Source organism: Centroberyx gerrardi, chromosome 7 (genome assembly GCF_048128805.1).
Source record: "Centroberyx gerrardi isolate f3 chromosome 7, fCenGer3.hap1.cur.20231027, whole genome shotgun sequence".
Classification (NCBI taxonomy): Eukaryota; Metazoa; Chordata; class Actinopteri; order Beryciformes; family Berycidae; genus Centroberyx; species Centroberyx gerrardi.
The window spans coordinates 17,439,676-17,465,788 of record NC_136003.1 but is presented as its reverse complement, the minus strand read 5'-3'; the positions used below and the strand labels follow the sequence as shown (position 1 = coordinate 17,465,788).

Sequence of the window (26,113 nt, the reverse complement as noted above, 5' to 3'; positions counted from 1 at the left end):
ACGGTGATCTCCCAATCCTCTTATTCTGTCTGCTTCACTCTGCCCATCAGTCTCCCTGTCTAAACTATTTCACGATCCAGCAAATCCAATTCCCTATCTGTGCTCTTGTATTCCTTTATCTTCACCTCTTCCACCATGTTTTCCTTCAATTTTCTCCTCATCCTCCTCCTCTGTTTCATATAGATTTTTCTTGACCCGTCTCCCTTTCTCTCTCCCTTTTTCTCTCTAATGAGTCACACTCCCCTCCTTTCCTTTTCAACACACAAACTGCATTGAAATTGAAGTTTGTTAGAGTGAAATGAATCTCTGCTCACAACATAATTTACTGTAAATGGTTGAAACCACCTTTTCCCCAAAACCATGTCAATGAGAGCACCTACATCTTGGAGTTGTGGTGAACATGGTACCTCATTAAAACTGGTTCCCTAAAGTGCACACCATGTAACTGTGATCCGGCCCAGGACCTTTGTCACATGTCATCCCCCGGTCTTCCCTACCTCTCTCCACTTTCAACTGTCTAATAAAGGCAAAAATTCCCCAATTAGTCTAAATGGTTTCCCTCTGGGTCACCCACCTGTAGATGATTCCCTTCCGATGCAAGAAGAACAAACCCACAGCAATCTCTGCAGCGTAAAACCTGCAAAATTGAAAAGAACATAATTACATCTACACAGCAGTGAAAACTCTCACTCAAGTCATGCTCATGTAATCTTCATTTACAAATGCCAATCCACATTTCTGATATAAGAAAGCAATACAATAATAACAAAAAAATTCAATAATGATAAATCTTTACTGCCCTGCAACACATGATCACAAAGTGATAGCTGGATGAGTAGTGTGCATACATCATATCTTTGGTATTGCCCTTCAGACAGTATAAACAAACATTTGCATGTTTGCTTGCACACAGTACACATGCATGGTGATTGGTTAAATCTGATGAAGTGCTCTCATCATCAATCTTCTACCCTCGATACACATCTACAGTATCTGATACACTGATACACACGAGGAATAATGACATCAGATCCTGTGTACTGGTAAATGGGACCACCCACACCAAAAAGTGCTTTGAATAAAAGCATTCACTGAACAGCATAATTTTAGCATGTGCAGTAATATTTTTATATCCGAGGTAAAGATTAAATCCAGGTCCCCAGAGTGAGAACCCAAACTTCAACCACAAGATAGTCATCATGATGTCAGTGTAATATTTGAGCATTTTACAGTTACCAGCCTGAATACTGATCAATGGCATGTGGCTGTAAATACAATAAATTGGGTTAAAACATGAGAGTGCCACCATGCTCCACATCAGTATGGATGGACCCAAGTGGGCAGAGTGTCCTCACACTGCCTGAGGCTCCTTGAACTTTCCCACACGCTGGATGTGGTACATGAGGTCCCCTCCGTTGATGTACTCCATCACAAAGTACAGCCGATCCTACACAAAAGAGGAAGAGTTATTGGCCAATAAGCAGCTCCAAACGGTTGAAACACCAACCACACAATGAAAAATACATGCACACTACAAAAAAGTCAGTGACAGTCTAATGGCATTACCATTAGAAAGATAAAGGCTATATTTATGTTGAATAAACTTATGGTGGAACAATAGAAAATGTAATAGCATACAACACTCTACAGAAATAGATCACTGACAAACAATAAAAAACACAAAATGACAATCTGTGAAAAAGGCTTTCTAGTTTCCCGTACAAAAACATCTTGTCTAATATTGTTCTCCTCCACAGGCATTAAAATGCCCTGCATGATCCATTCTTTCAATATAATGGCTGGGTCAGTTCACATTCCCCTATCATACGTCAGGTGTAGCTTTCATCAGTAAATGTAGTTTTTATTAAAGGCCCTTTGAGTCACCTTCTGTCTGCACAGAGTTGACGCAATACTGGTCACTTAGTATTCAAGGGTGGTCTCAACTCAGTCCAAGTGTATCAACTTTCTCTGCAGGAGCACCGGCAAGAGTGTGAATAAATGTGAGCAACAAAGGTAAATACAGACGTAACGGGAGACAGGATACGCAAACAAGTACGTATGCATGAATACAGACAGGCAGACAGACACGCTGTTCTGAAACAGTGTTTAAATACCAAGGGTGTGAGTAAATAGAGTTTCAGTTACCAGCTCATGAAAGAATAATGGTACTTAGAAGACATTCTCTAAAAGATCATATCATTTTATGTGTGTGTGTGTGTGTGTGTGTGTCTCTTGTCCTGCAGGAGCAACGTAAGACAACTACCTCTTAAATACAATAGAATAAAATTGGTACACATTGCAAACGCAAAACATAAATCTCTGTAATGACAAATCCTTCCTTCTGCTTTGCGACAACTGAAAGAACATTTGCATTTTCCTAACACTTCCTTTTTCAAAAGAGCTGCAGTAAAGATCGGGACTTCTTCGGTATCTGTACATACCACAGTCTGGAAGCAGGAGTGCAGCTGTGTGAGGAAGGCTGGCTTGTCTCTCTGGGCCAAGACTCTCTTCTCCACCATGGTACATTCAACATCGTCGTCCTGGATCACAACGTCTTTCTTCAGGATCTTTATGGCGTACAGCTCCTCTGTCGACTTCATTTCTGCCAACATTACCTACAGTTGACGAAGACGCCACGGGTCAAAGGTCACAAGGTCATGAAAGACTTGACGCATTACATTGATTAAACGCTAATCCACTGCTGTCTTATTTTTAATTTCCCATACCTGTTATGGTCACTGAAATAAGAATTTGAAAAGGCAAAATGCCCATTCTGTAGCAGTGAATCAGATTTCTTCAACTTTGAATATACAGTAGACTTGTAATGTGTTAATGCTGAGTCTGCTGTTACACACTACATCTGGTCTGAACTATATGTGAGGTCTTTTTATCTTTTGTCCTGCGTCTAGTGTTGCAATCCTGTATTGTGTAACTGACATGTAATGTGTTGGCACCAATTAATGAGGTCGAATTGGCAAATCAAAGAGATTCTGCATTTTATGGACCAAACAATTGCTCATTGACATGACAACACTATCAAACACTCTTTGGCAGCCACCTTTCATGGAGCTCAATCTGTGCTCGTGCCTCTCACCTTGCCGAAGCTGCCCTTCCCCAGCAGGGCGAGGAAGTGGAAGTCGTTGAGTCGGACCCGGTCCATGTTTCCTGAAGGCAGACTGAACCGCCGGTGGTCTGACGGCGTGATCACTTTCTTACCATGGCCCAGCTTGGCTTTCTGTGGTGTACAACACACACACACACACACACACACACAGATATACACATGAATGACATTATAACACAGAATACATCCTAGATTTGAATTCTGTTGCTGTAGGTGTCTCAGATGAGGTTTTATAGACACAGTTTGATAGTTCAGCATTCACAAACAAAGCAAAGCCCATGAGGTGCTCAGTGTTTGTGAAGTGAGAAATTCTCTATAATTCAACTGTGACTAAAACCTCAATTATTTGGTTGTTTGCACGATGCTGCTCTGTGCCGCTCAGATCTGATTGCATTGTTTACAAAATGTGTGTAAGTAATGCCATGCGTGACGCCTCCTCTTCCTGTGGGCCTTGGAGAGAGAACATAGAGAGCATATTCGACTGGTGTCTCTAACAGCTCGTCTGGAGTCAGATCGTACTCCCTGTGATCTCCAGGCATATGACAGACTGCGACAGTGTCTTTGTAGAGAAGCATGACTAAATCACGGGTTGCTTCAATTTTCTCAGTGGAAACCAAACAGTAGGGCATGGAGCAGGAAGTGTGTATGTCACTGATATATATATTGGGCTTGGGTGTTGTTTTGCAAGTATTCAGTGAGATACATTTTGTATTAATGAGGATTGAGGCATGTAGCAAAAATATCTCTCTAAATGGGCAGAAAAACAACCTGTTAATGAAATAAATTCACAGATAAGCTATCATCACATTATTACATTAACTGGTGATTGGGTGTAACATATTTCTAATTGATGATGTAATTATTATATTTACTTACAGTGTAATAAATGTGAATAAAAAGAATGTAACAACTCTAGTTACATTCATTATGATTATTACATCATCAATTAAAAACATGTTATACCCCTATCATAATAATGTGATAGTATTACATTATATGGGAATTTATTACATCAACATGTTTTATTATATTTTCAACCATTTACAGGGACACTTTAGATTAGATTTTGATCAGTTATTACATTATCAGGTGCTACAAGGCATCAAGATGAAGACACCGACATCGTTCACTGAAATGTGATAGGAAACTGGTTGGCTGCCATTTCACAAGTCAGAAACGAACCAAGCCCCTCTATTCATTCTCTATTTCTATGGAGAGAGAACATAGCGTTCTATGTTCTCCACTGACATGCCAGTTGTTTTCAGAGACGTCTCTCCGCTGATGCATTTTGGGAAATTGTGTGGTGGGCCCTGCAGTCTGCAGGGGGTGGCAGTGTTGCAGGGTTCCCTGTTGTTATAATAACTGGCCTGCCAAGCCTCCTTTAACACAAAGGGCAATTAGAACTCTGCCAGCTGCCATCATGGCTCCAGCGCTTGTCTGTTTCTGTCAGATAATGCAGGGGAAAATAGGCGACTGGTGGGGCACAGAGACTTGTTGCCAGGCCAACCATTCCTCTACTCTTGACTCAATGTTGCAGTGTGCTCAGCATTATAACTTTGATGGCATTTGTTTGGATCAGGTTAACTAGCTCTACCTGTGCACCTGTTGAGATAAATTAAGAGCAGAACAGTGTAAACAGTAATTGAGGGTTTAGAGTTAAGAGTGTGTGTTTTTAGAATACTCTGGAGGAGAGTACTGCCTAGTGCAGTGCTCCTCAATCCAGGTCCACGGGACCGAGAGTACTGCAGGTTTTTTATCCTACCAGCTAGTTGACTGCATCCACCTGGTGCCCCAGTCCCAATCAGTTCCTGATTAGATGGCTAGAGTGAAAACCAGCAGGGCTCTGAGTCCTGAGGAGCTGGATTGAGAACCACTGGCCTGGTGAAATGTTAATGCCCATTCAGGCCCTGTCTAGTGTATTTCATTATTCCTACTTCTAGTATCCCAATTCCTAACAAATGTCACCCAGTTGCTGTTAGGAAATGCTTGAACAGGTGAAACATCTCAGAGAGTTGACTGTGTGTTCCTGTTCTTTGACTGATACGGCAAACTCTTCCATTAAGGCAGCGATACACAGCCACTCTGATGTGCCTCAGTGTTGTTGCTTTAATCAGGCAGCAGCATCTTGTTGCCAGGAAACATTTGAAGAGATTGGTGATCCTGTGCTTGCTTTGTTGCCTGTTGCTGGGGGTGTTGCTCATCTACCCTGCAGCTTACACACAAAAAAAATGCTTATTCTACTGTCACCTTAACCTTGGAGAGACACCCAGTGGTCATTTAGAGAAGGGAAATACAAACACATTCACATAAACTTGACATGGATTAACATGGACAGATTGCCAATAGAAGATCAGACAACAGCACATCGTACAAACAGTTTAGAATAGCACATCCAACTGTTTCAAAATAAACAGAAGATAGACTGTGCATGTAAAGTTTCAAACACACGAACAATGCAGCCACACACCAGTCAAAAAAGTAATATAATGCTGCCACCGTGTGGAGAGATTTGGCATGCACACCAAGGATATACATGTGCATTCATATGTACAGTCTGTGTGTATCAGTTACCATCCATGCTTAACCTCCTAACAGCCTTCTATAGTCCAGACTAATGACAGACTAGTAGAAGGCGGGGTGTAGACCACACTATCAGCCAATGAGGAGCAGGTGTGAGGCTCTCCCGGCCAATGACAGTGCATTGATGGTGGTGAGGATGAAGACCCCACCAGAGGCCTGAGTGGTCCACAAATTTACTAACAACAATGCTGTGTGTGTGTGTGTGTGTGTGTGTGTGTGTAAGAAAGAGAGTACGTATGTTAAAGGTGCTACATGAAGCATTTTAAAACATCAATATATCATTCTCATATTAATTGTGAAACCTCTGAGATGATTGTTAGCCTCTGTCTCATGCAAGTGGTGTTGTTAGTTTCTGCTGTTTCTACTGTGTCACTCAATATAAAATGCAGTGTAGCGGCTGGTAGAGGCTGCAAATCTTCTCAGCAAAGGTCTCGTTTGTTTACAGTAATCTCACTCGTGTCTCATAATTAATGTGGTAATTATTTGTTGATGTTAAAATTAGATGTAGCACCTTTAAGTGTGTGTGAGCGAGTGAGCGAAATAAGGAGAGACAGAGAGCGGAAGAAAGAGTGAAAGAAAGAGTGAAAGAAAGAGCAAACGAAGGAAAGAAAAGAGAAAGAAAGAGTGTATGTTGCGGCAGTGTTCGAGGAAAAAAAAAAGCATGTTATTCAGTGTGTGTTAACAGTGAGCAAATTGGGCTGCTTCAGCCAGATACTGTTGAGAGCCTTTGTTAGTAAATCAGATTCATTTGTGGAAGCCCAGCAGAGCTCCACAAACAATCGTACTAGGCGAGTGTGAGAGGTTGATGCATGGTGGAGAGAGAGGGGAAGAGAGAGAGAGAGAGACAGAGAGGGAGCAGGCAGAGGAGCTACCTTGAGATAGTGGATATTTAACTGGCAGGCCTAGAAGAGAGAAGAAACTCACTTGTTAGTCGGGTCAAGGGTTAGTTGATGTGTGCATGTGTGAATGTGCGTCTTCGCGGGACAGGGAATGGTGAAAAATATACATGTGGACACAAAAAGGGGGCAGCACAGAGAGAGAGAGGCTTTGATGACTCGTCATTTTGATCCGTTATAATCATCTGTCTAGAAATCCTCCTTCCTAAAGGTCTGATGGAACAATCAAAGGCATGACTGGAAAACAGAATAAAACCCTGTTCTGTCACAGCGGCGTGCATCTCGCCCCGGTTTCCAAGGCAACACACACAGATGTGTGAACACGCTAGGCTCAGAGGGAACTCAAGGCCGGCGTCGTATGGAGAGAAGTGGAAAATTAAAAACAGCAAAAACTCACTGTCTAGAGAGCTGGAGATGACATTCACACTCACGTATTTCTGTACTCTTATGCACACTTGGACTTTAATAAAAGAACCCTATCTCTCTTTCCTCTCTCTTCTTCACTCCCTTATTTTTCTGCACCTCTGCAATTTTTCATTACACTAGCCACCTTCTAACCCCAAGTTAAGAGCATTGGAAGACAGTAATTATGGTCCTCTTTTAATGTGTAGATGTGTGTCATGTGTTAACATAAACCTGCAACAATACACAGATTGGCCACAAGAGAGCGAGTGTCAGTTGCTATAAACTATCCACCAGACATGATTAAGCATGACTGGATGAAAGGACCAGAATAACATGGAAAAAAAAAAAAAGACATAAAAAACAGTTCATGTTCAGGAAAGGCGATGTTTCAAAATAGTGGAAAAATAATCTCACAGGTCTAGTCTGCCTACTCTACTCTAGATTAGGGCTGTCGGGGTTGGTGAGGCTTCCAGTTGAGATTAAATATGGGTTGAATTAAAGTCGAGAGCGTTCCCTTAGAACCCTTCACTCTAACATCAGGGGAAAGTGATCTCCTCTCTGACAGACGGGGTGAAAAGCACAAGCAAGAACAGGATGAAGTTACCATGGTGACAGGAGAGTGGAACACGTTTGGTTAAAGTATGTGTGTGCATGTGTGTGTACAGTATGCGTGCGTGGGCTTGGGCATGTATTGCTGTGCAGCTGAGGTGAAACAGAGAACCTACTTGTGCTTTTATTGAATTTTACGATTCATATATATATATATATTTTTTTTAAAAGACGCCAGTCCTGTGAAAGACTTCGACCCCTCCTCGTCCTCACCTCAAACTTCTGTCGGAGCTCCAGGTTGACGTCGTCCACCTCCGGGATGGGCACGTTGTAGTACTCTCCCTCTTCCTGGTTCAGCATCTTATACCTGGGGAAACAGAGAGAGCGAGAGAGAGAGAGAGAGAGAGAGACAGAGAGAGATTATCTAACAAATCACCATATTAATTTATCCTCTGTAGGTCTGTGGATCAGGTTATTCATCCGTTAGTTTTTGATCCATCAATCTATCCATCATCCATCCCTCCCTCCCTCCCTCCCTCCCTCCCTCCATTCACACACTCAGCTGTTTAACTAGCCATCCCCACACCACTTTAATCACAAGTAGCTGTTGATTCCCATGGTTTGAGTATTTAGTGTCTGGATGTGACGCTGGCTGCTGTCTAGCAAACAGAGTGTGTATCTGTTGACGGGTTCTGCTCTCTGTCAGCACCAACTTGACTCTGCTTCCTCTCTAATGTACACATCCTCTTGGCCACTTTTCCAGGGACCTGGTATATACTAGACACTCTGTCACACGCACAAACACACACACACACACACATACACGCACTCTCACATCATTTTTATAGTAGTAGTGGTTTCCGATCAGCCGGTGCCAAGCTTCTTTATGCGTTGGTATTTCCAGGAGCCGCAGCGGCGGTGAATCAGGCTTGGTTTAGGCTGGGCGACGGCGGGTATGCTAACATGGCCGTGGAAGAGAGACTTCAACCTCTCTGTGAGTGTGTGTTTATCAGTATGAAACAGAGCAGGTAGACGGAGACGGAGAGAGGAGGAGAGCCAGGCGGGTTGGTGCCAGCAGATGGTGTTTGTCAGTGTGAACGGAGCTGGATTTATGTCTGTGTCAGGCAAAGACGTGTCCGGGTTCTGCTGGGTGAAGTTGGGTGCGTCGGTTAGGGCCGGGGCAGTTTCAAGTTAGCAATTTTGGTGCAGGCAAGTAATACATTTCTATCAGAAACAGGCTCTTTCCTCGTATTCAAAGTGAACTACATTGCTCTTGAAAACCACTTTTTTAGGACATTGTATTTGATAAAAGTTCTTCTCAAGTTTTATTTAGAGGTTTTAGGGTGTCTATTATTACCTATGATGAAAGAATTGCTATTTGAGACCATTGGAATCTCAACTTTCTGAGGGTGAAGGAGGCCGTTGAATATTGAAAAGGAAGTTATTTTCTATTTGTTGTCTGGTATTTTGCATTTCTCGTTTCCAAGCACCTCCCCAAGTGACCTTGACTCAACATGAAGAGGTGTGGGTTCTTTGGAGCAGTGTAATAATAATATGATAAACTAGGCGAGCAGGACTGAGGTCAATTCACTTCCAAGAAACTCAAATTAATTAACGAATGATAGTCAAAGAAGTCAAAGATCTCTCTGTGCGCAATTAATGTCTGGTTCATTTCCAATACCTATATAAAACAGGTGAGTACAGGTCAGCAGTAGTCGAGAGAAGCAGAATTTGTTTGTAATGTGATTTGGGAGAAATAGAAAATGAAATTCACGTCATGTTTTACTGCCCTTTATGTGAGGAGCTGAGGTCGGAGTTACATATCTGCTGATTTCTTTTGGCGGGATGATGATAAAAAGGACACGTTTTTCAGAATTTTGAAACCTGAAGAAAATCAACTTTCTGAATTGTTTGAGCGAATGAAAGCGAATGGGACTCGGCCCTGAGAGAGAAGACTGGTGCTGGCAGACTGACCATCCGCAGGTAGGAGCTTTAATCAGCTCGGACACCCCAAAGGACATGGAGCCCATGAAGTCGTTCCGGGTGGTTCGGTCCCAGTCCCACACCTCGATGGACAGGCGGCGGTCTTTATCCGATGCCTTCAGCTTACTGAGAACACAGACGCAGGGCAGAAAGTGAGAACGCAGACACACAGTACAAACATTGTCAAACAATGTCGTCCTTTAAATTACTTCTACTACTATTTCTACACATTTGCTTTCACCTAATGATGTTTCTTATTGCAGAGCTGCTTCTTTGGTGATGTCGCTGTCCTCCACTTTCTGTAACCTTCTGTCTGTGTCTTTTCTTTGCCTTGATTGTGAGGAACTTTGTAAACTTGAAAAGTGCTCTACAAATAGCCTAAAATGATACAAACGCACACATAGATGCACACACACACACACACACACACACACACACTTTTCAACTCACAAAGTGAAGGACTCGTTCCAGCAGGGGTTGAGAGAGGAGCGGATGGTCCTGGTCTTCTGTTTGGTCTCGTTCTTTGGGTCTGGGATGAGCTTGAGTTTAACATAGGGGTCTGATAAACCATTAGGATCCATGGGAATGAGGTTCCTGGCTTCACCCACTAGACCAAGGGAGCAGGTGGGGGAGAGAGAGAGAGAGAGAGAGAGAGAGAGAGAGAGAGAGAGAGAGAGAGAGAGAGAGAGAGAGAGAGATTAAACAGAGGAAAGCTGTATATCATGGCCTTGTTTTCACTGCACCTGAAAAACAAAAGGTGGTAGAACAATTTGTATTTTTACTGTAGAAAGAGTGAGAGAGCTAGAGAGAGGAAGTGGGGGAAGAGAGAGAAAGAGAGAGAATGTGTGTGTGTGTGTGTGTGTGTGTGTGTGCATGTCAGAGTCTTCAGTTAGCTACTGGCTCCTCAAATCACTCATTATGTATGTTAAATAACAGGTGCTGCACAAGTTGACACAGTGTGAAATGGCAGCGACAGTATCACAAACACTGGTGGGTGTTATGGTGTGTGAACGCATTAAATCAACGACAAACAAGAAACAAAAGAGCTCAAAGAGTAATCAGCCAAAACGCCTGCCTCAACACCCTTTGTTGTAAAATAAGTAAATAAGACAGGCGATAACTAAATGATGCTCTCATTAGCGGAGGGACTGAATGGATCGGCTGTGGTTTAGTCGGTTATTATCAATAGAGCGCATGGCTGGGTAATAGGTGAGCAAATAATGTGATAGAGGCGTGACTGCTATCCTTCTGTGTGATAACTGACAAACAGAAAAAAAGAAGAGTGCTGTTACATAGCAACAAGGAAAGAGTAGGAGAGAAAGAGAGAGAGAGAGAGAGAGAGAGAGAGAGAGAGAGAGAGAGCATGCCACTTTCACCATGGCGACAGCATCTACAGTAAATGGCCTATGGGCCAACTCTACCACTGCCCCACTTAGCAGTATCATCTGAAAAGACAAACAAATGTCAGCTACTGTACACTGTACATACTGTACATTCACAGATGTCTGTGATGTGAAAATATTATTATTATTATTTATTATTTTATTTTTATTTCTTCAAGAACACTAAAGAAAGAAAGAAAGAAAGAAAGAAAGAAAGAAAAACAAAGAAAGAAAGACAGTGTTTCATTAAAAAAACCAAAAAAAACAAAAAACTAAACTAAACAATATATACAGTTGCCACACAAGGACACTCGAGATGAAAGACAAATGTGAGTGATAATAACAACACAAGACAGAACAATAGGCGATACAACAGAGAAAACAATAATAGCTCTTCCACTGGGCGCACATCTGAAGTTTCTGGAGAAAAACCGTCAGCGAAGACGCTAAAACACGACCAAACTGTAACAGACCGAGAGCAGAAAACGGGATCACAGCGATCCTCTAAAGTCTCTTCATCAACTCTGTTCCAGCGCCCCACTCTGCATATTTAAATGTAATCAGACGCAGTGGCAGGGGAAGTAGGCTAAGCGATTGAGAGGCTTGTTAACTGAATGTTTCAGAGTCAGTGTGAACTTTCGCACAGGGACACACTGACTGAGATTCTTTATTAAAACAGCGGTAAAATATTCTCGCTCCAACACTAAGATTTTCCGAGGGCTGAATACAGAGCAAACAACACAAACATTACAAAACCATTTGTCATGTGTCATTTATGGAAACACAAAACCATAGCAATCCTTTACAATATTTTAGAACGAATATATGGGAACATTATAGTGAAAAAAAATGCCATAAAGGACAATAAGGTCACTATAAACTCACTATTGAGTACCACAGACAGACTATAAGTTCCTACAAGAATATCATAGGACTATTGTAGTGATTGTTTTTTTTTAAAGAAATTATTTTAGTGGATTTACCAATAAGATTCCATAATACATACATAATCAAATAACTACAAAGTAATCACTTTAATCCCGTCCACTCACCAAGTCCTCCCCACCCCCATATATAATAAAAAAGGCTCAACAACAACAATAGAATCTAGAAAAAAGAGAGGAAAAACATGCCTTTTGTACATTTCTGGGTATTCCATTGTGCTGTATGAGTAGATTCCCACGCTTCACAAATTGTATAAAAGCCGTCCCGATATCGTCATAAACATTCAGTTTACCTTTCAGTGTATATGTTATGTTTTCCACTGACATACAATGAAGCAGATTTTTTATACAAGTACCAATGCTAAGCATACTGTCTTTTTTCCAGTTAATGGCATAATATGTCGCTTTGCTTGTTTGTTTGTTATTGTTTTTTTACATAAATTGATTGAAATTGTTTCTTCTGTTCTTCCACTTACATCCAATAGAGGGCAGTGTAGGTCTCTTTTTCCAGAATGACATGTCTGACCAAAAAAAGCCCATGTCAGAAGTTTTTGTCTTGTTCAAGAATGTGTTCAACTGTAGAGTTCACTCAATATCCAGTACGAGTGTGTAGCTAATTCTCCCTCTCTCTCTCTAGCTCTCTCTCTCTCTCTGTGTCTCTCACTTGCCCAGAACCCACAACCCCCCCTACCCCCCTACACACACACACACACACCATTTCACAAAGTCCCACAGACACACTGAACTATCAGAAGCAAAACAAAAATCTCAGCATCCCACGTTCTCATCTGAATCCTCCCCTCTCCTGGTTGTGGCAGCGTCAAAGGCATCAGTCACTTCCATGGCAACGCTGGCATCACATCATCGCACCAAGTTCAACAAGGCTGTAAACATATTAATAAGGCTCAGGCAAACACACACACACACACAAACACGCACTCACATGTTCTAGGCAAATATACAAACACTCGCACACATGCATAGAAAGACATGCATATAGCCTACATACTGTACATACTCCACAGAAGACACACACACACACACACACACACACACACACACACACACACAAACACACACACACACACACACACACACACACACAATGAAACACCATCATCAGCAGTGATCAAGGACCGTCTCTGCTGTCTGTTGTTGCTTAGATACAACAAGAGCTGCCTGCCATCTGTATCCTCCCCTTTCCTTGCTCCGTCCTGACTTAGAAGATAGTACAAATGTGTGTGTGTGTGTGTGTGTGTGTGTGTGTGTGTGTGTGTGTGTGCATGCCTGTGTGTGTATGTGTGTCTTGTGTTTGTATTGTTTAGGTTAAAACAAATATTGCACAGACAACAAAGACAGAAGTACAATATGTGCCTGTTAATTCAAAGAGGGTCTTTACCAATCCACTGAAATAAGGCTGCTGCATGCATTATACATACATGCATTACAGTGGTAGGAGTCTCTTAAGTCTGCCACCATGCATCCACACTGCATCTGTCCTGCACTGGTACCACAGCCACCAAGAAGTCTCATTCCACAGTGTTACAAAAGAGGACAGAAATAGGCACATTGCAATAGAGAAAAATGAGGAGCACAAAAAGTGACACCTACTCACACAAAATGACTGATCACACAAAAAAATAGCACAAAAAACAAAGTGCAATGGTGCTTTTTAAAGGATAGTGGGTGACATAAGTGCTAACACTTTTAGAGACTAGAGCCTCTATAGTTTAGAGATAATGAAGGACAAAGTTCAAGTTCTTTCATTTTCAAAATGGATAGGTAGTGTTTTGAGGTAGAACTCCTGCCTCCTATCTCTTGTTTATGTTACCAGAAAAGTTGAGAGAATTTCAATTGCAAATAACTTCTCTCCAACAGGGAAGCAGCAAGTTTGAACTAAAACTAAAACACACACACAAACACACACACAAAATGTCCACGCTAACATTAACTACTGCATCTCTAAAGTGAATGTCTGCTCATTAACAAACATGCTACTGCTGAAAATGACATGTGATTTGGATCCGGAGGTTGTGTGTGTGTGTGTGTGTGTGTGTGTGTGGGGGGGGGGGGGGGGGGGGGGGGGGGGGCTGCGGTGGGCAGACAGTGTAATCTCCTGAAAAGGCTTTGAAATTCAAATGTGTTGTTGCATAACAATGCAATGTGCAACCAATGAATGCCTGATAATCTGGGGAAGCTGCACGGCCAAAACACAAGCTGGGTGGATTCCTGCTGTTCGGCGTCAGGGATCTGAAGGCAGACGTCACACACACTGCAAGGAGCAGGAACCCAAAATGAACTTCAGACTTCTATTTCTGGTTGTCGTGATTGGATGAATTGGGGAATGTTACTAGAAGTGGAAGGGTGTTTAGAGGACAACGAAACTCTACTTGAGTGGGGCTTTTCTACCCTGCCAACACGCCCCTGAAAGCACCACTTCTGTTGGTTTTTCAATGAGAGGGGGGAGGTTTAAGTGAATTTTGGAATAGCTTGAAGGAGAATGAGACCACCTGAGAGTCAGCACCCAAGAAAAACAAAACCAAATATATAGAAAACAAGAACCATTTCTTCAGCTTGTTGTATAGGAAATGTAGTTTTAAAACACAAGATTTATTTACGATTTGTATCGATGCTTTCTTTAAGACACACACACCCACTCAGATACGGACACACACATAAGTATGATTCTTATATTTGTAAAAAGCCCTTAAAATGAGGGGTTTTGCTAATATGGCATATTAGGACTGTATTTATACCACAGGCCCCATGGCGCTGTGAGTTCTGGCGGTGGAAGAAAAATGTATTCTTGTTTGACCGTACTTTAAACCTGGGGCGAGCATGTCAGCTGTGGGAAACCTCACCCTGAGTAAACCGCTGTGCGCACACTGTGGCCCGGTCCTCGGATGCCCCAAGTGTGTGTGTGTGTGTGTGTGTCCGTGTGCGTGTGTATCTAGGCAGGTCATGGCAGGACATTTCAACATTTGCATGTTAGCGCTCCTTAAAAACTCCAGAATTAACGGCTGCTCATGCCCACAGGTTATTTGTGTCACTTTTGCTAGGAGAGAGAGCGATGAAGGAGAAGAGAGAGAGAAAGGGGATGAAGGAGGGGAAGTCAGTGGGGGAAAGAAAGGGAGATGGGGGAGAAGAGAGAAGAAGCAAGAGAGGGTGAGAGAGAGAGAGAGAGAGAGAGAGGATAGATGGAGGGAGAGGACGCCATGCCGCATAAAAGGTAGAGAGGAAAAGCGAAAGAGACAGAGGACGCAGAGGAAGAAGAGGGGAAGAAGAGGTGAGGAAGGGAGGAAGTGAAAAGGGGATGAGACAGGAGAGCCAGAAGGGAAAGGACAAGTCACTCAGCTGAACAACGGTGCAGGCTGGTTGAAAAAGAGGAGAGGAGAGGAGAGGAGAGGAGAAGAAAGGAGAGGAGAGGAGAAGAGAGAAGAAAGGAGAGGAGAGGAGAGGAAAGGAGAGGAGAGGAGAGGGAAAGGACAGATGTTAATGGGTTGTTTAGGAAGAGGGAGAAACAAGAGAAACAAGGGACTACAAAGGAAAATGGATGAACTGAGGAGGGGGGACAAGCTGAGATATCGAAGGAGCAGATAGGAAACGATAATGGCAAACGTTAGTACGGAGGGAGGGATGGAGAGGTAGATAGAGGGAAAAAAGGAGGAGGAGGAGAAAGGGGAGGGGAGGGGCTGCAGAGAGAGCCTGGGAGATGTGTCTGTTTTCTTGGCTGGAAAGATTTAATCAAGTTCACATCAGTGCGGTGAACCACAAAGGCCTCCACTTGTCTGTGGGAGCCAGAGGGGAGTTGGAGAACAAGCTCAGGCTTCACTGTTCAGACCGCTGCCATATAAAAAAAAACAACAAAAAAACAAAGCAAAACAAAACACCACAGAACATACACCGCTTCCGCCTCGTCTCCCTCTTTTATATTTTCCCTCTCAGTCTCAGTCTTTCTCTCTTTTCCCCCTTTTCTGTTACTCTCTCCCACACACTGTCCTTCTCCCTACCCTTGTCTATTCCTGGTTGCTTTGTGCTTCCTTCACCTCATTTGGTCTGCCTCTTTCATTTTTTTTTATTTCTCCCTTTCTATCTTTTTCTTTTCATCTGGTTCCTTGTAACTGAATCAGTCGCCATGTGATAAAAAAAAAAAAATCCTTGGCCCACTTGAGGAGAGAGAGAGAGAGAGAGAGAGACAGACAGACAGGGAAACCAACTGTTTTCAGTCATCACCTGCTTATTCATGCACAGTCTTTCTTTTTGTTGTTGTTGTTGATGTTGTTGTTCTAAATCTTACCTATGAGTAGCTATGCTGGGTATAAAAACATCAACAGATGGCTGACGGCAGTGCGAGGGAAGACACGATTAGTAGTGGAGTCGGGGTATTAGATGGGAAACTACAAGACAACTAAGATAAAGTATTGTAAACAAAGACAATTATTCTGAGAAACACACACAGACATACACAGAGAGACAGAGACAGAGAGAGAGAGAGAGAGAGAGATAAAGAGAAAGAGAAAGAGAGAGGATAGCCATAGGATGCCAAGAAAGAGACACAGACTCAAGTCTGTTTTTTTAGTCTTCAGTTACTCAGCTAATGGCTCATCAAATCACTCAGCACGTATGCTAATAGCAGGTGCTGCAAAACATACTGTCAAACATGCCTTGAAGTTGACACAGTGTGAAATGGCACCGACAGTATGCATAAACAATGGTGGTGGGCGTTATGGTGTGTGAATGCATAATATCAAGGACAAAGACACAACAGAGCCCAAAGAATAAAAGCCCAGGAGAGAGAGAGGGGAGGGCAGAGAGAGAGAGAGAGAGAGAGAGAGAGAGAGAGAGAGAGAGAGAGAGCACATCAATTTAACATGGTAACAACTGCCCGCCTGTCTCCCCCCCCTCTCTCTGAAAGTGAGCCAATGAGCCGGTTCAGCTCCAGCTCTGTCCATTTAGCATAATCTGAGAAGACTAAGACCGAGGTAACTGTGTCAACGAGACCTCAGCTCTTGCCACTGCTAATATATTGGCCCATGTGGATCATGTCCTCATTCTAGTCGACAACGGTTTTCACCATTATAAACACGGCCAATCCACAGACAGACAATAAGATATAATAAGATATGGCGAGGATGGGGAAATAAAACAGAACCCGCCACTGTATTTATAGTCAGTGCGGTGCGGACAAGCCGTGGTCTGCAGACCTCGTTCAGCAGACTAGCAGATGAAAAACAGACAAAAGAATTGGACAGAGTGTACAGCAGAGCGAGTAAAAAGGCTACTAGATAATAAAGAATTGAAAAGCAATGTAAGCAGAGTGAACAAATGATGTAAGACTGTTAAAAACTTGCACTTATGCTGTGAATACAGCTCTCTAGACCCCTCTCTCTCTCTCTCTCTTTCTCTCTTTTTATTTCTCTCTCCTTCTCTTTCTCTGTCTCTTTCTCCCTCCATCTGGAAAATTGTCAAGACTACAGACACACACAACACACATTTTTATGAAAGCAATATATTTCCCAGTCAATCACATCTGCCAGCCTATTCCTAGCTGGAAGTTATTTCTGTTTGATCTCCACTGGGTTGAAAACACTTAACTGGCCTCAGCACTGGAACCCAGTCCACACCTGTCTCATCAGTGTCCCCGGGTGTGTGTGTGTGTGTGTGTGTGTGTGTGTGAGAGAGAGAGAGAGAGAGAGGGAGAGAGAGGGAGAGTGAGGGGGTGTGGAGGTGACCTAGTAGTCATTTTCTCTCCCTGCCAAAGGGCATTTACACTGTGGAGTTCTTCACTCCAGGTGCTGCTCTTGAGTGACAGGATAATTTGGAGGTGTTGAAAATATACACACCCATACACACCCATACAAGCACGCACACACACACACACACACGCACACACACGCACAGATCCACACAAACAGATTATGAAAGCAGTCGTGACTGACCACTTTTATGCTGACACGGATGTACACTACACATTTTTTTTTTTACAGTTCTCCATTTGTTTTTGTTTTCTTATAGGGTAAAATTTTGATGTACATTTTTAATATAGTTTTAGTTGTATGCTAGATGAGGTTTTCATCTCGGTTTCAAAGCACAGTGTCCGACCATTTCAGCATTGCTTTGACTTTACCTGAATTTACCTTTACTTCATACTTTAAAACTTGCATTCAGTAAAAAAATATGTTTTTTCCTGAATAGTTCATTAACACCACAGGGCGACGCCGCTCTTGGCATCCCCAAATATGAATAAGCCATGAGATTTTCTGTCAATGGTCTGAAAATTAACCAATTACAGGCGCGTCGGGGAGCCACTTGCACACGTCACTCCAGCTAAGAACGAGCGGCAAAAAGTGCAGCGCGCAGCCAAGCAATACACACTGATAGAGCTGAGGGGTGAGACCGACCTGTGACGTGTAGTCTGTCCCCGCCGACCTCGATCTTGAGGAAGAGGCGACCCCGGCGCTCCGTGTGGTCCGTCCCACACAGGCTTGGCACGTTGGCCACACACTGCTTGTGGACGTTCATCTCGCAGGCTGGACAAAGACAGGACAAACCGCATGTACTGTGTGACATAAAGCATGTTGGGTTTGGCTGTAGAGAACATATTCAGATTTTAACGTGCACACTAAAGATGACACACACCTCTGGAGGGAGATAGACAGGCGCACAAAGAAAATATTTATATTCAATCATACAGAAAAACAGACTGGGGATCTTTTGGCAGTGGCAGTAAGCTACCCTTACTGCCACTTATCTGCAGTTTGGACTGCAATAATCATCATTTTTACAGTAATGGGATTGAGTCTGTCACTCCTGAGTTCATGTTTTCATGCCAAAGACCCACAAATAGATACACATTAGGCTGAGGAACCCATCTAAGAAGAGATTTGTTTAGAACGAGAGAAATGAGAGGATAAAGTAAAAGTCATAATCAAAATTCCCATTGCTATACATTCTCAAAGGTGCTGCATGTAGTTTAACATCAATAAATCATCACCACATTCATTTTAGACAGTGTAATTACAGTAAACAGATGAGACCATTACCAAGAAGACTCTACACTGCATTTTACATTGTGTGCCACTGGGTCGGATGTTGCGGGGAATTTGCTGGATTGCGTTACGGCACAAAGGGAGATTACTTTACAGCACAGAACAAGGAGAGAGCTGCTGTTCTTCCAGCGTAAACAGAGCTAAAGATTTCAGAGTTTCTTGCAATGACAGATGCAATGAGTGAGAGATCGATGGTAAAATCCCTTCTAACGTGTTTATTCTCTTCAGTAAAGTAAAATAAAAAAACCTTTGACTGAAGAAGCAACATGGCTTATGGGAAATGCGGTCTTAATTTTGACAAACGATGGCACTAACAATACTGCCGTGAGATAGAGGTTACTAATCGTCTCCGCCGGCGGTCTCATTTGTTTACGGTAATTATACCAAGGCAGCACAATTAATTTGACAATGATGTATTGATGTTTAACAATGCTACACATACAGTAGCACCTATAATTTGCTAATTTCTCTGAATTTTGCTCTCTCTCTCTCTCATACACACACACACACACACACACACACTCAAATGAAGCCAAACAGATGAGGAACCAGAGGGGAGAGAGAGTATTCGTTCCCTTCTTTTCCCCACTCCCTCATTATTTTCTCCTCTGTCCCCTCCCGGCCTCTAACTTCCTCTCTGACCTCCCCTTCCCTTCCCTTCCCCTCCCTTCTCCCTCTCCTCTGTATTTTCTGCCCTCTACCTCCCTCTTCCTGTCCTCCATCCAGCCATCCATCTCTCTCTCCCTTCCTCGCTCCACCTGGCAGGCTTGTCAGGCTGACATGCTGGGAGGAGACAAGAGGAGACGAGAGATGGGGAAGTAACTCCTAATAGCGATGGCATCCCCGCATCAATTTGTTCTGGTGTGCTCCCATTACCATCTGTGATGAGGCCGTCACCAGAGACCCCACAGATGGATGGACAGAGTAAGAGGAGGAGAAAGGGAGGGAGGGTGATAGATGGAGACAACGTGGAAACATGGGGGGGTGGGGGAACAGAGGAGGTGGGGTGAGGGGTAAGACGGAGAAAGAAGAAAGAAAGGCAGAGAGAAAGAAAGGGATTGAAGGGAGAAAGAGAGGAGGCAGGGAATGAAAGTGGAAGAGAGAGAAAGGGAGAGAGATAGGGAGAAAGAGGGAGATGGGGAGAGAGAGGAAGGATAAATCAGAGGAGGAGAGATATTTAAACGAGGTAAATCGCTTCGAAGGATGGGGGTCACACGTGCTAAGAAAGAAGGGAAGAGGGATTCAGAAAAAAGAGGCGAGAGAGGAGTGTAGGTGGAAAGAATGAGAGCGCAGCGGGGGCGGGACAGTATGGAGAACAGTGAATTCTGCCTCAGCTGCAGATGTGGCCGTGTGTAGTACAGTACCAGTCTATTCCCATCTGTTCTCATTATGGGCCAGCTCCAGGATGGGGACCAGCACAGCATATTCGGCTGGCGTGCAGACACAGGTGCACACACACACACACACACACACACACACACACACACACACTCACTGTCACATTTCATCCCTTGGTGGATGAGGCCATACAGCAGCGAGCCACAGTGGTCACAGAAGGTGGGACTGCCGTAGGAGTGGATCTTGAACTTGTGCTTGCTTCTGGGGTCCTGAGGAACAAAGAGAGGTGGCAGGATTCATTAAATCTGAGCTACCGGGGGATCGGCTCAGATCAAAACGGCAACATCGTTTTTAAAGAGAGGAAAAAACAGATTGCCTTTGATCGTGATCTAAGAACATTTCCAAAACATCTCTGTTCAAGTGCATATGAATATGAACTTTTCTCACAAGATGCTCCATCTGTTTGTCACTTGTACAATAGTTCTATAAGGGCAAAGTTCTGCTGCTTTAATCCCTCAGAGATTAACACTAGAGTCAGTGACTGCAAAGAGCCTCCAAACATGTGATTAGAGCATTTTGCACACAAAACAGCACTTTACATTCACTGCTATCTAGCTGCACTGTTAAGTGTTACATGGCATTTTGTGCCAATATTTAGTATCTTTGAATCTGACTGTTTCCATGCCAAAAAATTAACATAATTCCAAGTATTCAGTATTTTTCCCCCAGAACTTTATGCTTAGCAGGGTGGAACAGACTCTGATACAGCATTTAGACCAAGGGACACTAAAACTCTCCACTGAAACCCAGGATAACTAAAACTAATACCAATACTAATAGTAATATTGAATCAATACTGAATACTGGAATCTGAATCAAAATGTGGCATTAGGATCGATTCAGGCTAAGGGTTCCCCATAGACAACCAGTGTAATACATGTCAGTTATATACTGTAATAAATGATCTGCATCAAACTGCATCATATCCATCATATTGGAACTGGTCGACATTGACTGGCCAATATCTGGCCACTATATGACCCATAAATATCAGCTCAACCCGACTATACTATGTGTCTCACAGGAAACCAGCACACTGTAATGTTGTCTTCTGCCAAGAACATCAGAGGGATAGATGTGGGATATGAAAGGGCTGCTGGAACTGAGTCACTGGAGTGAAGAATGTGTCCCCACCTGAGCAGTACTTGTTGATGTGTGTGGAAAAACGAAAGTATTCAGAGTAACACAGTTGGGTTTTACTTGCCATGTTTCTACTTGCCCAGAAAGAAAGAAAGAAAGAAAGAAAAGAATAAGTAAAAAATCAAGAGACTGGAAATGCCAGGTATCTGTCTCTTTATCTCTTTATCTGTCTCTTTGTCGGTTTATCCATGCGTGGGAACCAAGTGGCCAAAACAACGGGTGAATTTTGAAGCCAATAAGGAAGTGGCGGCAAGCGGCAGCTCCTCTAACGTCCGCTAGAGGCCGGTTCCAAAAAGACTCCAAACCCGGCCCAACTCCATGCAAGTCAATGGGACCACAACCCAACTTCTCACTCAATATATAAAATCAATAAATTTTTTCGACAAGAGGTTATAGTCTCAGTAGCTAATTTCACTTCTTCTAATGTGTGTCCTTATGGCGATTTTCAAAATAATTGTGTCATTAACGAGATATAACGGTTATAAAACGGGGTTGTTTTCCTAGTGATTGACAGGTCGCCTGTCCAGTGATCGACAGGTTGCCAATTATCGACCAATGGTAGGTGGATAGTATAGATAGAGCCAATAGTGGCTCTGTGAACAACCTCGGCCTCGCTTCTGCTTCGTAAACCCAATCTTTTGGCTTCAAAATGGCCCTTCAGACACCTATGGGTGACGTCACACTCACTATATCAATCTTTTTTTACAGGCTATGGTGGGAACATGTAAGGCTACAATGTCTTCATGTTTGATGTCACTTTTCCGTAACTTGCAGCCAACTTGCCACCACCTACATCACCATATTTCATGTCACTGAGGTACAAATACACACCGTACAATGACAGTATAATTCCAGGAGCTGTCTAATCGAGCAACTGTTTATCTTGGCCAGAACATCTGGCACTAAGGCTGGGTAAAAATTTAGTTAATGAGTAAATGGGGATCGCTGCACTGATTCCAAGAAATCTCACTGAATGAAAGTGAACATGCAGGAACATGAAATTATGAGAATGTATCATACCGTTATTCTCTGCAACAGTTATGTAATTTCACAGCATTTTCAATGGAATCTGATAATCAGCATGGTCAAATTACATTTCTTGGGAATCCATTCATATATTCCCGAGTCAATAATGTGATAGCTGAGGCAAGCTAATTTTCCACAATCACCACAAAACAAACATAGCTGTAATTAGAGCCCTGCAAATGAGGGTGGGTGAACCCCTACTAGCGTTGCCTCCACCACACTGAAATGTGTCATAATGGATGTATCTGTAATTATACAGGCCACTGACTGAGTAAGTGGCACCACGTCTCAGAAAAGTGCCCTTTTTCCATAAACACAAACATGCTAAATCAAGCAGACAAGACAACAGAGGAAGAAAGATAGAGTGAGAAAGAGAGAGAAAGTGTGTGTGTGTGTGTGTGTGTGTGTGTGTGTGTGTGTATGTGAGAGAGAGAGAGAGAGAGAGAGTTGTTGGGTAGTTAGCGCGTGATTGGCAGGGGAATGAGTCACTGGCGTGAGGATCCCGGAAAAGTCTAATTAGAATGTTCTCGTTTAATAAGCTTGCCTATTTTTGCTCCTTTCCTCCGGCCTTTCCAAGAGGTATTTCTTCAGAAAAAGAAAAAAAAGAAGAGATGGTGTAGTGGTTATGTCCCTTGTGTCCCGAGTCTTCTCTCCTGTGTCCCCCCCTTTCTGTGACCCCTTTTAGCTTCCCTGCTGTATGAATAGTCATTCTTTTCCACTTTTCAATCGTGGGAATATTCAATTTATCAGGGGTTTGGATCTCTGGTTGGCCGTCTGTTCCTTGGGGATGTGGCTGCATCAGTCTGTGGCCCGGATCAAAAGAGAATGACTGACTGAACCACAGACAGCAGGGTCCGGGGAAGCAACCGAAGGAGCTATCTCCCTCCTTTCTCCCCCTTTCTTTGACTTTATCACCGCCCCTTCCTTGCTCCCTTACTCTCCAAGTCTCTGGACAGCAGCCTCTGGATGTTTATGGCAAGCTTTCTCTTCTCTCTCTCATCTCTCTTTCTATATTTTCTCTCTTTCTACTCTTTCTCTGTCTTATTGTCTCTTTGTCTGTACCCCCCTCTCTCTCCCTGTAAAATGGCAGGGTTTCCACATACTGCCATCCTGAGCCTTCGACTCGGTGCGACCCATTGCAGAAAGAGACTGAGGGAGGAAGTGTGTGAAGAGATAATTTCCTAAACTGTCAGTGCCACCGGCTGCTATTTGTGTGTTTGTATGTGTGTGTGTGTGTGCACACCTGCATGTGTTCATTCCATCCCAAAGGCCATCTAGGAGCCTTGTGTTGACGCAGAAACCCAGAAAAGCACAGATGCGTTACACAACAACCGAACCTGAACAATTGCTCAGACCAAAGACCATTATGTCTCTCCTTCTTTCTCTGTCTCTCTCCCTCTCTTCCGGTCTCTCTCCCCCTGCTGTACGCCGGGCAAATGCCTGGGAGTGAATCACAATGAAGTTCATCCCTGCCTCCTCTCTCTTCTCTCCTCTCCAAGGTGCGACTGACAATTGATGGAGGGGTAAGGATTGAAGGGCCCAAGGGAAATGCCAGTTCACTTAGATGCACACACACACACACACACACACACACACACACACACACACACACCACAAAGCTTTCCCTGTTGGCTTTGCCTGAGTATATACACTGATTACAAGGCTAAGGAGAGAGATTGTGTGTGTGTGTGTGTGTGTGTGTGTGTGTGTGTGTGTGTGTGTGTGAGAGAGAGAGAGAGCGAGAGAGGGGGAGAGAGAGAGAGAAAGAAAGTGAGAGAGAGAGAGAGAGAGAGAGAGAGAGATGGAGAAAAATTCAGAAAGACTTTTGTTTCAGGTGATCTGTTTACACATGCACAGTCTTTGTTGTTTTTGTTGAAGCCACTTGCTATGACTAGTGTGAATACATGACTCACAAAGCATCAGCAGACATCAGGTGAGGTCAAACAGAGGCTTAGTGGTGGAATTCATCTTTGCAAATACAATCATGCGGACACCTAAAACAGTGTTGCACATCTACAAATTCAATTCAAAGCCAGCGTGGTTATTCAACATTTTACCCACACAGCCTGTACCCATCAAACATCATCGCAGCTATTTTAACATTTGACGCCAGCTCTGGTCAAATATGCTAGCGGACAAACCCCTCAGCGCTTCACAGACAGAGATGCTGAGGCGCAGCCAGGAGGGAAGTTAGCTCCAGTGAGGCGAGACGACACTGCCGGACTCCTCGGAGCGTAACGAGGGCCAGAACGAGCGGAAGAGGAAGAAAGATGATGATGAGAGCAGAGTGACGATGAGCCAAACACGGGTCTTGCTAATTATAGTCAGGCATTGACAGGCACGTCACCACCTGAAGGTGATAATATCTGACTACTAACCAGAGATGTTCTGACTTTAACCGTCTCTGAATATGACGTGAGAGTGGAGAGGCGAATGTGATTCAAGACTGGGGTTAATTGGCTAATGGTCTAGGTAGCATCATTAGGGTTATTTGTGGGACACTGCGTTCATGAATAGCCGATTCTCTGGACTAACCTTTACATCTGTTTCACACACGTGGGGTCGACGGCTACGGCGAGTCGGCGACACAGCATAATTCCCTCATGACGCTGCTTAGGCAAAGCCGTTTTCCAGCCTGTGATCTTGACCCTTGTTTCAATAGTTGATTTTATTTGATTTGATTGGTGGGCCTAGTGGTGAGAGAGACTGTCCTTCAGCTAGAGGACCTGGGTTCAAGTCCCCCTGTTGTCAAGCATCCTGCCTGATGAAGTGTCTCGAAGCAAGTCACTGAATCCCTACCAGCTCCAGGGGCACTGCTGTGTAGCCGACCCTGACCTCTGAGACCTCTTTTCTCTGGGACGAGAAAAGAGAATTTCCCTACAGAGGTCAATAAAGTAGCACTTTATTATCATCACTGAAAGACGCACAGTCACTCCGACTTAACGTACAGACATAGAACTTGACCCCCTTTTAGACTTTTTAGGATTTACTCGTGTTGGGAGACATCTAAACAGTTTGAAGCAAGGGAGCTCAGAGGAGAAGAACCTGACCTAAACCTGGCACTTGTCTATTATCCTGGCTCTTCTAATCTCAACACACAGCACAGTCATAGTAATGATATTCATCTTCTAGTGGGAAAAGTACAACAAAACTCCTCAACTTAAAAATGAGAAATGAAGCCACTAACAGGTTGTAAAGCTGCTTTAGATTAGAGTTCTGATGCAGTGAAGATTTGTTGTATAATCAAAGTCAGTGGGACTATTTATGTGCTGCATAAACACACGGTAGATAATAGAAAAATGCTCCCCAAACATCACTGGGAGGAATAACATCTTTCCAAAACAACAACAAACAGAGAAACACTGCTGAAAAAAATAATTAAATTAAAACACTTACACTTATACTGTGTGTTTGCATGCGTATGCATGTGCATGCATGTGTGTATGTGTGTATGTGTGTGTGTGTGTGTGTTGCGGGTGGGGGGTCTGGAGGGCACAATGTTAACAACTATATAGTTGCCATGGTGATAATGGGTTAGAAATGATTCTGTGATAGACCGAGAGTCAGGAGAGAGAAGGCAAACAGAAGAGAGAAAGAGCAGGAGTGAAAAAGGGAGAGAGCAACTTACTCGATTGCT

At 43.4% G+C, this 26,113-nt stretch overlaps 1 protein-coding gene across 3 annotated transcripts in view; it reads right to left on the bottom strand.

Annotated features, from left to right (window-relative positions):
- The window catches only part of prkcab (protein kinase C, alpha, b), a 90,582-nt gene that overhangs the window by 7,828 nt on the left and 56,641 nt on the right, over positions 1 to 26,113 (bottom strand). Inside the window, exons 4-13 of one of the 3 annotated variants that reach the window (XM_071910468.2) lie at positions 20,408 to 20,519; positions 18,265 to 18,393; positions 9,988 to 10,144; positions 9,529 to 9,663; positions 7,806 to 7,921; positions 7,727 to 7,735; positions 3,095 to 3,231; positions 2,442 to 2,615; positions 1,356 to 1,447; positions 575 to 637 (exon numbers count right to left, since the gene is read on the bottom strand). In XM_071910468.2, the coding sequence (XP_071766569.2) occupies positions 575 to 637; positions 1,356 to 1,447; positions 2,442 to 2,615; positions 3,095 to 3,231; positions 7,727 to 7,735; positions 7,806 to 7,921; positions 9,529 to 9,663; positions 9,988 to 10,144; positions 18,265 to 18,393; positions 20,408 to 20,519 (1,124 nt within the window). Of the gene's footprint in view, positions 1 to 574; positions 638 to 1,355; positions 1,448 to 2,441; positions 2,616 to 3,094; positions 3,236 to 6,576; positions 6,607 to 7,726; positions 7,736 to 7,805; positions 7,922 to 9,528; positions 9,664 to 9,987; positions 10,145 to 18,264; positions 18,394 to 20,407; positions 20,520 to 26,113 lie in introns of all 3 variants that reach the window. The other 2 variants (XM_071910467.2, XM_071910470.2) reach the window with 2 other exon arrangements.